Source organism: Ascaphus truei, chromosome 17 (genome assembly GCF_040206685.1).
Source record: "Ascaphus truei isolate aAscTru1 chromosome 17, aAscTru1.hap1, whole genome shotgun sequence".
NCBI lineage: Eukaryota > Metazoa > Chordata > Amphibia > Anura > Ascaphidae > Ascaphus > Ascaphus truei.
The window spans coordinates 17,375,437-17,387,169 of record NC_134499.1 but is presented as its reverse complement, the minus strand read 5'-3'; the positions used below and the strand labels follow the sequence as shown (position 1 = coordinate 17,387,169).

Below are 11,733 nucleotides of genomic sequence, written 5' to 3'. Positions count from 1 at the left end.
TGTTGGAGAGAATGTTACAGGACGGTGTGTGTTGGAGAGTGTTATAGGAAGGTATGTGTTGGAGAGAGTGTTACAGGACGGTGTGTGTTGGAGAGTGTTATAGGAAGGTATGTGTTGGAGAGAGTGTTACAGGAAGGTGTGTGTTGGAGAGAGTGTTACAGGAAGGTATGTGGTGGAATTGCACTTGAGGAAAGTGCCACCATCGTGCTCTGCGTGCTGAGACTGAGTGCTGGGCTGTGGGGGAGTCCCAGTGACTGGGAAGGGGTGTGTGCGCAGCTGTGCGTATGTGAAGTAACGCATGGGGTGTTTGTTATTGCGCATGCGCTCTGGGTAATGGCAGTCTGCGCATGCCTGATGAAATGTAATCGTGACGTGCCTGGACTGCGCATGCGCGCTTAATATAACGTCTTCAGCGTTTGTGACGGCTTGGTGATCTGTTCTGCGCATGCGTGTACTGATGCGCTGCTTGTCGGGAGGCGGCGTATGGGTTCTGAATATTATGTAATTCGCGATGTTCAGCGCATGCGTGCATGCACCTCGGGGTACGTGCGGTCTGTTCTACGCATGCGTACACTGGTGTTTTTTTTAGGGCATGCGCGGCCATTAGAAGCGCAGTCTGCGCATGCGTTGATAGTAACGGGTACTATGTGACCACGGGAGGCAAAGATTATGGGACTGGACCAGATTTATTTAATTACTGAGAGGTTTGCAGAAGTGTGTAAGCAAGAGGCAAGCAAAGCAGTGCTGGGGTCCTGTGCAGGCCCCTCTGGCAGGGAGATGGGGTGAGGGGCTGTCCTGTGCAGGCCCCTCTGGCAGGGAGATGGGGTGAGGGGCTGTCCTGCCTGTCCAGGCCCCTCTGGCAGGGAGATGGGTGAGGGGCTGTCCTGTCCAGGCCCCTCTGGCAGGGAGATGGGGTGAGGGGCTGTCCTGTCCAGGCCCCTCTGGCAGGGAGATGGGGTGAGGGGCTGTCCTGTGCAGGCCCCTCTGGCAGGGAGATGGGTGAGGGGCTGTCCTGTGCAGGCCCCTCTGGCAGAGAGATGGGTGAGGGGCTGTCCTGTGCAGGACCCTCTGGCAGGGAGATGGGTGAGGGGCTGTCCTGTGCAGGCCCCTCTGGCAGGGAGGTGGGTGAGGGGCTGTCCTGTGTGTAACATCTCTCCTGTTCTTTTGCGGAAACAGCATCCACCCGGAAGAGGATTGTGTTTGTGGGAGATAGAAAGTGCGGAAAGACCTGCCTCGAATTCGTGTTCTACTGGAACAAGTTCCCGGAATCTGATTTGGTCCCAACCTTATTTGACTTCTACTTAAAGGATATTGAAGTTGATGGCACACGGGTAGGAACCCGGGGACGGATACCAGGCGGCTGTGGACGTGGAGGTCCATCTGGAGGGTGCACTCTGTCAGAGCCTTGTGCATTATTAGGCTGTGGCCAGGGTGACACTGAGCAAATGCCTGCGCATGCTCGGCGCTTAGCTGCTTGCCGAAGCAAGCAAAATTGAATTTGCCTCTCGCTGGTGCGTCACGTGAGGGAGAACCAGATCTGTGACGTCATGGCCGAGCCCCGCACGCACCTAGCCGGCTACAAATCTCCCAGCCGAGCATGGAGCGTGACGTCACCGCACATGAGCGCCAGCGCGCCCGCTCCCTGTCTGGCCGCAGCCTTATATATGGACGCTTCTGTTCCTTCCTCTGCCACTAGGTGAAGCTGAAATTGTGGGACCCACCCGGACCGGAAGATTACTACCGGCTGCGGACCTCGTCATCCTATCCGGACGCCGACGTTATATTAATGTGCTTTTCCATCGCTAGCCCGGCCAGTTTAGGTAGGAAAGATCGATTGAATCGCTGACACATCACTGCACTTGAACGCTCTCCATCCGATCCGTACTTGGTTATGTTAATGTAGGCATATAAAATACTAGGGTACAATCTCCTTCAGTTGAAGAACAAACAGCGGCTCTCCAGAAGATACTTTTTGAGATAGACCTCTGGAGAGCCGCTGTTTATTCTTCAGCTGTAGGATATTTTACTCAAATATTGATAGCGCCCTTACCGGTGATGGACGTGCACCCGAGGCATTTGTACGGGAGTCCTGTGAGGGCACCTTTTCTCCAAGCTTGAATATGAAATACTTCAGCATGTGTTGCAGTGAAAGGGTTAACCTGTTCCCCTTGTCCCCGAGCACATTTCTCTCCAAGATTTGCCGTCTTTCCTTAAACACTCGCTGTATCTGCTGTTATTCTCCGACCCTGTGTTGTCGCTGACGTTACTGTGTGTGAGATCCCCTCTGTATCACTATCATGTGTGTGATTGAGCTCCGTCCCTCTCTCCTGTGCACAGACACTGATGTTAGTGTGTGAGATCTCCTCTGTCCCTCTCTCCTGTGCACAGACACTGATGTTAGTGTGTGAGATCTCCACCGTCCCTCTCTCCTGTGCACAGACACTGATGTTAGTGTGTGAGTTCTCCTCCATTCCTCTCTCCTGTGCACAGACACTGATGTTAGTGTGTGAGATCTCCTCTGTCCCTCTCTCCTGTGCACAGACACTGATGTTAGTGTGTGTGAGATCTCCTCCGTCCCTCTCTCCTGTGCACAGACACTGATGTTAGTGTGTGAGATCTCCGTCCCTCTCTCCTGTGCACAGACACTGATGTTAGTGTGTGTGAGATCTCCTCCGTCCCTCTCTCCTGTGCACAGACACTGATATTAGTGTGTGTGAGATCTCCTCTGTCCCTCTCTCCTGTGCACAGACACTGATGTTAGTGTGTGAGATCTCCTCCGTCCCTCTCTCCTGTGCACAGACACTGATGTTAGTGTGTGAGATCTCCTCCGTCCCTCTCTCCTGTGCACAGACACTGATGTTAGTGTGTGTGAGATCTCCTCCGTCCCTCTCTCCTGTGCACAGACACTGATGTTAGTGTGTGTGAGATCTCCTCCGTCCCTCTCTCCTGTGCACAGACAATGAGGATTGATTTATTTTTGCGACAGGAAACATCCTTGAGAAGTGGACCCCGAAGATGAAACGTTTCTACCCCAATGTACCAATCATCCTGGTGGGGAACAAGAAAGACCTGCGTAACGATGAGCAGGTCTGTACCCCTCCTGCATTTCTCTTCTCCCTGCTTCCCAGGGTACGTACTTCTAAAGGTGCTGCTGCCGCTATCTCAATCCCGCAAGGCATGACATCGCAGCTTCCTATTGGCCTGTGAGACTTTTAAACGGCCATATTTAGTGCCCAGCCAGAGCGATTACCGGCAGTCACAGAGGTAAGGATCTCAGGAGCAAGGGCTTGCAGAGCTGAAATGAACGTCTTTCTGGAGACCACCAGCTTCTTAACTTGCACAACAGCAAAATCTACACAAACCTGACACTTTAAAGGGAGCCGATCCATGGCCTACCAGTTCTTAAGTGACTGGTGACACAAAATGGCCACAGTGTCGGAGTTTCTGGCAGGGAATAGAAAGTGTAATGTCATCAGAGGGTTATGTTACAGTCTTTTATTTGTGACTCCGCAGACATGGCACAAAAATCTACATATCTCAGGACACACGTTCCCCGGGGGGAGTTTCTTATTAGTGTGGGCTCTGAATTAATGGGGGCAACTGAAAACATGACGTTGTTACATTAAGATCCCCTCGTTAAGGCTGAGCCCGTATGTAACCACAGAAGTTAGATTTAGAAGGGTTTGTCTTTAGTTGCTTTGGTTACATGTTTTCAGCGTGTTTATTACGTGTGGCTTTACGTTTGTTTAACCATTCGGCTGCCAGAGGGTCTGCAACACATTGCTCTGCACAGTTACTGGCGCCTCGGTTAGGGAAGGGGACTGTTTTAGACCTGTAATGTGTTTCCTATGTAAGTGCTGGTAGTTGGGAAATAAAATTAGACATACAGCGCTGCCGGGATGACGTCCCCTGCACCCAAACTTCAGTTCCTGAGAAAAGAGGCTCATACTGGGATTCAAACTGACCTCGCCTACTTCAAAGGCACTAACGCTTGCATTGCAATTTATTGTACTTGTCGGTCTGTGATGTATTGTCTCGTATTGTCTCGTAATGTAGTATCACACCGTTCTCCGGAGAGCCGCTCACCATGTTAATCGTTCCGCTGTTCTTTCCGTCCCGCAGGAGCCGGTGAAGCCGGAAGAAGGCCGGGACATGGCCAACCGGATCGGAGCCTTCGGGTACATGGAGTGCTCTGCGAAGATGAAGGACGGAGTGAGGGAAGTGTTCGAGATGGCCGCGCGGGCAGCCCTGCAACCCAGGCGCGGATGGTGGAAATCCACGTGCCTTCTCATCTAACGGAAAAACACCACGTAACACGACAAAAACCCATCCTCACACTCCTCGGAGAGACTGGGGAGCCAGTCTATGAAGAGGGGAGCTCCAGGGCATCTGATAGTCACGAAAAATCCTTGAAGTGATGGTTATTAATCTTTTGGGTTCTTACCGGCCTTTTTTTTGTCTTTTTTTGGATTTCATTTATTCTGTAATGAGTTAAGAGAAAAAAGAAAAAAAAATCATCTTGCTACCAGTATTTAAATTCTAATGTTTTCCCTTTGATATTGTGACGGTAGGGGGCAGCCAGCCTCACATAATGAAGGTGAAGCCCGACTGGTTGTCCCTAAACCGTGTGTAAATGGCCACCTCTGTGAGGCTCATTCTGGCCTGAATGTTAAGTGTTTGGTGTAACCGCTTCCAGCAAAGAGCTTTATCACTGTGTGATAGCTGGAAGGGGGGAAACTGTGTGTCTTGGGGATTGGGTTTATAAAAGCACTTTATTACTTGTGTTCGTGTGTTCCCCGCACAGATAGCAAGTCAGCACTGTATTTTGTGTTTTAGTATTTCTCGGTGTGTGGAGCCAATAATTCACTTAGCTTGGCTACAGCCAGAGAAATACCGGCTCGGGACAGAGCTTGGGAGCGGGTTAAATACCTGGACAATGGTGAGTGGGGGAAGGGCTGTGACTCAGATCTGGGAACTGGTTCTCGGCCGTGCCGAGTCTTTGTTCTCCCTAGACACTGAGGCGCCTACCCCGCAGGGGGCATGGGGCTGGACAGGGGAACCGTTGCTGGGTCTCAGCCCTGTAGACACTATTCCCATGGGCCAGCTCGAATTTCCCACTCGCCCATAGTTCATGCCCGGTGGGCAGTCCAGAGTCCTTAGGCCGTCCTCCTTTTCTGATTGGTGCAGCCGGATGAGCCCTTGTCCTCTGGTGCATCATCACGATCCGTGCTCTGATTGGTCGGTGGCATCTGCTCCAGCAAAAGATAGGCAACCGAGAGCAATGTAAGGGGAGCAGCCGATCAGAGTAGCAGATGAGTTTTAGAGTTGGAACGGAGAGTGTGACGTTACGACTGGCGGGTGATTCGAAAGTGCTATTGGTAGAATATCACTGAGAAGAGACGGAGAAGAAGCGTTCAGGGCAAGCCTACTGAAGCAGGCCCCTGCACCTAGTTGAGGCTGGTTTCTTCCCCCAGACCCCAGTCGGTGGGTGTACACTGTGGTTTGTATGTTTGCTGGCTTGCCAGAATAAACTTTCCTTTATTCAGCTATTGTGTCCTGTCTGATGATCGTGATCCTGGTGGTAAAGGTGTTAAAAGTTCTGGTCCCCCGTGACATATATATATATCTTCTTTGTGTTAGCAGCACCAGACTAACTGACATTCCACTCTAACTCCAGCCCTGAAACTAATTGGGGTCGCAATGTTCCCCAGCCATAATTAACAAAGGGCAGAGGGATTTATAATAATTCCAGCCATTCGTGGATTTTGTAGCGTATAGGCGAATTTAATCCTCCATCTTGCCTGCGCATCGGTCTCTACTTTCAATAACGTAGCTACTGGTGATCAGTTGAACGGGAGAATTTAAGATGGCAGGATTGGCGCTTAAAACTTGGGGCTTTTCTAAGCTGTTTACTAGTGTCCTGGGTATAGTAGCAAAGGTGCGCTTCAGGAGTTGGGTTGCAGTATGGCAAGATGTCCCCGAAGCTGAGGCTACGTATTAGGCTGGGGCCATAGAGGGGGGGAGCCGTGCTGGACCGCGCTGTCGCTGAGGCTCGCCTGCTGAAGCTGTGCGATTCCATGCACATGCAGGCGAGTCAGCGGGTGCGATCGGGATGCGGGGGGAGGTAGTGGGAGTCGGGGCAGTGACGTCGCTGGGCCAATCGCCCGCGACACACTGACGTCACGGCGCCGTGACGTTGACGCAGCTTCGCGCTGATTGGATGTTTTCCGCCGACAGCGCGCTGAAAAACAGCTTGTCTGTCGGCTGAAAAATCCAACTCGTCAGCACGCCTGCGGACGCTCGCGTGAGCCCACTCTCAAGGCATCCTCATTGAGGATGCAGGGGCTCAGCGCAGAGCGTCTGCACGGCTCAGCGCGGCCTGTCCTTCTATGGACTCGGCCTTAAGGAGTAACAGCCTGGAGAATACACATCTGGGTCAGTCGTCCCATCAGCTGTTTCCTCGTTAGTTTGACGAATTAGGCTGTGGCCCCGCTGGCGCTGACCGAGCTCATGCTTGAGAGCGGTGACGTCACCAGCTCTCCAAGCATGAGCGCCGGGTGTCCTTGCTATTTTGCAAGCGCGCGGGAGGGCGCTGCGGGCAAATTGAGCGCGGTTGAAACTTATTTTTTTTGTTTACTCAAGCGCCAAGCTTGAGTGTGCGTGCCTGTGCACGAGTGTGTGCGCATCGCGTGAGCGGGGACTTGCACAAAGATTTATGCGACTAAAAGCGGCAAACACTGCGCGTTCAGCGCGGGCAGCGCCAGTGGGGCCACAGCCTTAGTTGTTTGCCTGTTGGAGCCGTCACTCCTTGCTTTACCTTGTTAGGCCATCACACCGTGATACAGGAAGAAGGGGGTAGAATGGTCCGTGGTTCACAGCAACTTCAGCAGCCAACGCATGGATGTCTAAAAAAACTTTATTGATCGCTAGCAGCAAACATCAGGCAACCACTCTAACATGTTTCGTCCAGGCTATGGACTTTTTCAAAGAGTGCTGATAGTGTATGGCAGCCAAATAGATATAGGGAGTGGTGAGTGTATGCCACCAATAGAAACAGGGAACGTATTTAAACCTCACCTGTGGTAAATTAATCATTAAGCAATGGCTGCACAACAAGGTATTTACAACATACACATAAGAAATCTTAAAAACAAAACAGAACATATAATGGATAAATTTAAAAACACAACTACTGATGTTTTAAGTTACCAGCATCATTATTATTATATAAAGCTATATCAATTAATGGAAGTATACAGATGTATAACAAAGGATTTCATATATCTAGTACTTATAAAATCTTTTCAGTACTTATAAAGCATTTTCAGTATCAAGATTCACCTTAAAGGGATATAAACATTTTATCAATTTATCCACATAATTCATATCCATGGATACAGTGGCAACCGCATGACAGACGGTAACATCATATGTCACCTCCCAGATCACAATGTAATTGGGTGAACACTGTGAACCCACCCCAAAACTTAGCCATTACCCCATCAGGAAGTGTTTCAGTTCCCACTCCTGATTGATGCCGGCCGGATGGAGTGTGTTCAGAGTGTATACCCAATACATTTCCTGTTTATTTAATACCCCCTCTCTATGGCCTCCTCTAGCGTTACAAGGGATATGTTCAATTGCCATATAGGAAAAGTTAGCTATTCCCCCTTTAGGGCATCTGGAGAAGTGTCTGGGGACTGGATGAGATACATCATTCTTTTTAATAAGCCTGACATGCTCGGCAATGCGGGTCTTAACTGGCCGAATGGTTCGTCCCACATACAATTTTTTGCAACCACATCTCAAAAGATAAATGGTATAGGATGTATTACAATTCAAAAATTCTTTAATAAAATATTTTTTTCCATTGATGTCAGTTTGGACAAATTTTGTACTATGAACATATTTACACATGGAACAATTTCCACATGCAAAAAAGCCTTTAGGAATACTACCAATTCTTTTAAGATCAGTTTTAGTTTGAAAGTGACTTGGCGAGAGGTGCGATGCTAGTGTCTTAGCCCTACGGAATGAAAATTTTGGTCCCTTCAAGGTAAACTCAGCAATATCCTTATCAAGGGACAGGGTGTGCCAATGTTTATGCACAATGTCGCATATAAGCTTGGATTGGCGACTATAAGTGGTGATGAATAATGGACTCATATCACTATTCTTGCTCTTAGATTGTATGTACCCTTTATGATGTTTGTCTTTTTTCTTTTGATCAAGGATTCCAGGGCGATCCAAAGTCATAGCGTACTCGTATGCTGTCTGGATATCTGTATATTTGTAACCCCTGGCTTGGAATCTCTCAAATAATGCTTGTGACTGCAAAGAGAAATTCTCATCATCAGAACATATCCGTCTCAACCTTACAAATTGGGCTCTCGGAATACTTTTGATTAAAGATTGTGGATGACAACTTTTGGCTGACAGTAGTGTGTTCCGGGAGTTTGGCTTGCGAAATATGTCAGTTTGGATTAGCATGTCATGGTCTATGTAAAGGAGCAGGTCCAGATAGTTAATGCAATTTATATTTTGTTCATAAGTGAATTTAATATTAACATTATTGATATTAAGTGTATTTATAAATGCTACAAGTGATGATTCATCGCCGTCCCATATAATAATGAGATCGTCGATGAATCTTTTATAGTAAATAATTTGTGAGCGATAAGAATTATTACTGTGATATATGTATTGTGCTTCCCATAACCCCATGAATAAGTTTGCATATGATGGTGCAAAACTTGTGCCCATTGCAGTGCCTAATAATTGTAAATAAAAACGTGAATCAAATAAGAAATAATTGTGAGTTAATAAAAATTTAATAGATTCTAATAGAAAAGTGCAAAGTGAAGTGGACAGATGTGATAATTGTAAAAAGTGCGTGATAGCTAATAACCCGTGATCGTGATTAATGATGGAATACAGAGAGATCACGTCAAGGGTGACCCATCTGTATTCCTTTTTCCAGACCAGATCCTTTACATCTACCATGAGGTCCGTGGAATCCTTAATGAATGACGGTAATACCAGTACCAATGGTTTGAGATAAGAGTCCACATACCGCGATAACCCATCTCCCAAAGATCCAATACCTGCCACTATAGGACGACCAGGAGGGTCGACCAGTGACTTATGGATCTTTGGGAGATGGTGGAATACCGGAATCACGGGATGCGGACTTCTCAAAAATTCAATCTCATGTTTGTCTAATGTACAAAGTATCTTTCCAAATTCAATAATTTCATCTAGTTGACTAATAAAGTCCTGTGTTGGATCCTTTTTAAGAAGTTTATACTGATCCGGATTCCCTAGCTGCCGTAATGCCTCCTGTTTGTATTGTAGGGTGGATAGAACCACAAGGGCTCCACCTTTATCAGCATTTCTAAACATGATGTCTTTGTTATGCTTCAAAGTGTCTAGTTCATGAATCTCTGTGTATGTCAGGTTATTGGCATGCATAGATGAGCAGGAGAAACCTTTAGATAAAATTTGAAGGTCTCTTTCTACCAACCTTTCAAATGCCGTAATGAAAGGCCCCCTATTGGCATTGGGGCAGAAGATAGACTTCTTTTTAAATCGATGTATTAACTAATATTTCTCTTGATACCTTTCAGGAAACCTGTGTATTATCAGACTTGGACGCATTACTTGAGCAGCAAGGTGAAGAAATCAATGCTTTCTCCCAACCTTTCTTTGGCACCCACTCCTCAGGATTTAAAAAGAAGTCTATCTTCTGCCCCAATGCCCATATGTCTGAGTGCTTCATCCAGCACTCATAAGGGTTAACTCAGGTGGAAGTTAGGAAATCAGAACTCTTTAGCTGACACGTGAGAGCCAGCAAGGTAGATAAGGATCATGTGACTGGCAGTAGCTGCCAGAGAGAGAGAGAGAGAGAGAAGCACACTGCTGCGTGAGCCCTTAGCCAGAGGGATTTCACCAAAGACTACTTCAACTAAAGTAAGGATTATTCATTTGTTTACTGACTGCTTAAAGTACCCTTATGGTTTGGTTCTGGTTTAGCCAGCCAGCCTGCTAGATAGGTCTGCTGTGTTATTTGTCAGTTTTTCTCCCAAAGTGGAGCAGGATTTATTTTGTTAAAGGGACAGTGTACCCGCATGTTATGTTACTGTGGAGAAATAAAGCCACTGAACGTTTTTATTTATCCTGAAACTATACGTGTGTCCCCCTTAAGACTAGGAGCAAGGAGGTCCTTGCTTTGACTTTAGATTAATTCTACTATACATTTTTAGGCTTATTTTATTGAACTATTTAGGGTACTGATTGCATGTTTGCTTTCCCTTGCAGATCTGGTTCATCCTTTACACCATCTTTAAGGAGATGGGTTCATATATATACCATGAATCAATGCTCAATATATACATTTATGAATGGCATTTTTTATAAGAATTTTTTTAATAGAAATTTTAACTTGATTTTATGAATTCTGTGTATAAAATTGATATATATTGTTGTTTGTTAAATGATTTTTGTTAACTTAATTAAATTAGGAGATTTTACACCATTCTCTGCGGAAGATTGGATTGTACATTCTCACTACTTACTAATCAGGCAATTGATTACATTGTCATTTTACCAGTTTTATTGTCTACCCTTAGCCAATGATGTTTGAAATGGGAAGAGTTAAAGGTATGCAGGTATTTATTACACCTATGAGTTTTTCAATGTTTGAGTTCAAGTATTTCTAGCCATAAAGGGGAGTATTTAGAGAGTTCAAGAAATATATGTTCCACAATGAGGAAACCTATTATTGTGTTCACAGTGTTCCCTCACTTAGCACCAAGTTAGGGTTCATGATATGTCAGTTGTATGTCGATTTAAGGACCACGTAATGGGGCTATATTGCTCGCACGATTGATTTAGAACAGCTGATTTTGATCTTCCAGTTAAGAATTAGCATGATGAGGGGGTGTAGTAGAATGGCCGGCCGCAGTATATAAAGTAGGAGCCGCGAGCCAAATCCATTCTAACTACGGAGCCTGAGGAAGCCCATAGGGCGAAACGCGTAGCTCAAAATCCCCCAGAAATTTTGACCTTTTCCAGCCACCGTCGGGAGTGGGACACGGGAAGTGCAGCGCTACATCCGGACGCGGAGGGAGTTCAGCTGCAGTACCACGAGTCCTGCATTATATTCCCTAAAGACTGGCTTTTTAACCTATCCACAGCGTAACTCACTGGTTGAATTAGCTGTGTTTTGTTGTTCTTTTTATTTTTCAACTTGAATAAAGACCTTGGCCTTGACTTTCTGGGCTTAGAACCTTTTTTACCCATTGGGAGGTGAGAAATCACCATCAGAACCAGTTGACGTTTCCCAGTTGGGGACGACAGGAGGAGCAACAAAAGATACCTTTTCCAAGTGTGCACTCACACTTGGCCGTGTCAGTAGTAATACTTGATTTTTATTTGCCTTCACCTGACACTGAGTTATGCTTTTGATTTTAGATCTTTAACTCAATATTAGAGAAGCGGAACTGCCCCCTGGAGACCAAGATACCATCTCTTAGAGTGCACACACACATGCCCGTGTGAGTGTTTTATATTCCAACTATTTATATCCCTACCCTGATTTCATTCCTGATAGTATCATCTATTGCCTATATATTCTGTTCACATTTATATGTATTTATTCCGAGGGTGAGACCACACCAAAGAAGAAGGAGAAGAAGAACGCAGACGCAAAGCGGCGAAAGAATCTAGAAGATA

General features: G+C 46.6%; 1 protein-coding gene across 3 annotated transcripts; it reads left to right on the top strand.

Moving 5' to 3' along the window:
• The first annotated feature begins 386 nt into the window (after positions 1-386).
• LOC142468026 (transforming protein RhoA-like) lies at positions 387-11,271 on the top strand. 3 transcript variants are annotated; one of them, XM_075574088.1, is made up of 5 exons: positions 387-542; positions 1,177-1,331; positions 1,697-1,820; positions 2,987-3,087; positions 4,123-11,271. In XM_075574088.1, the coding sequence occupies exons 1-5, from the start codon at positions 512-514 to the stop codon at positions 4,294-4,296; spliced, it is 585 nt and encodes a 194-aa protein (XP_075430203.1). In that variant the 5' UTR covers positions 387-511; the 3' UTR covers positions 4,297-11,271. The 3 variants fall into 3 exon arrangements, with proteins under 3 accessions (XP_075430203.1, XP_075430202.1, XP_075430200.1); XM_075574087.1 differs by having other exon boundaries at positions 437-551; XM_075574085.1 differs by lacking the exon at positions 387-542 and adding an exon at positions 569-718.
• Positions 11,272-11,733: the final 462 nt, after the last annotated feature.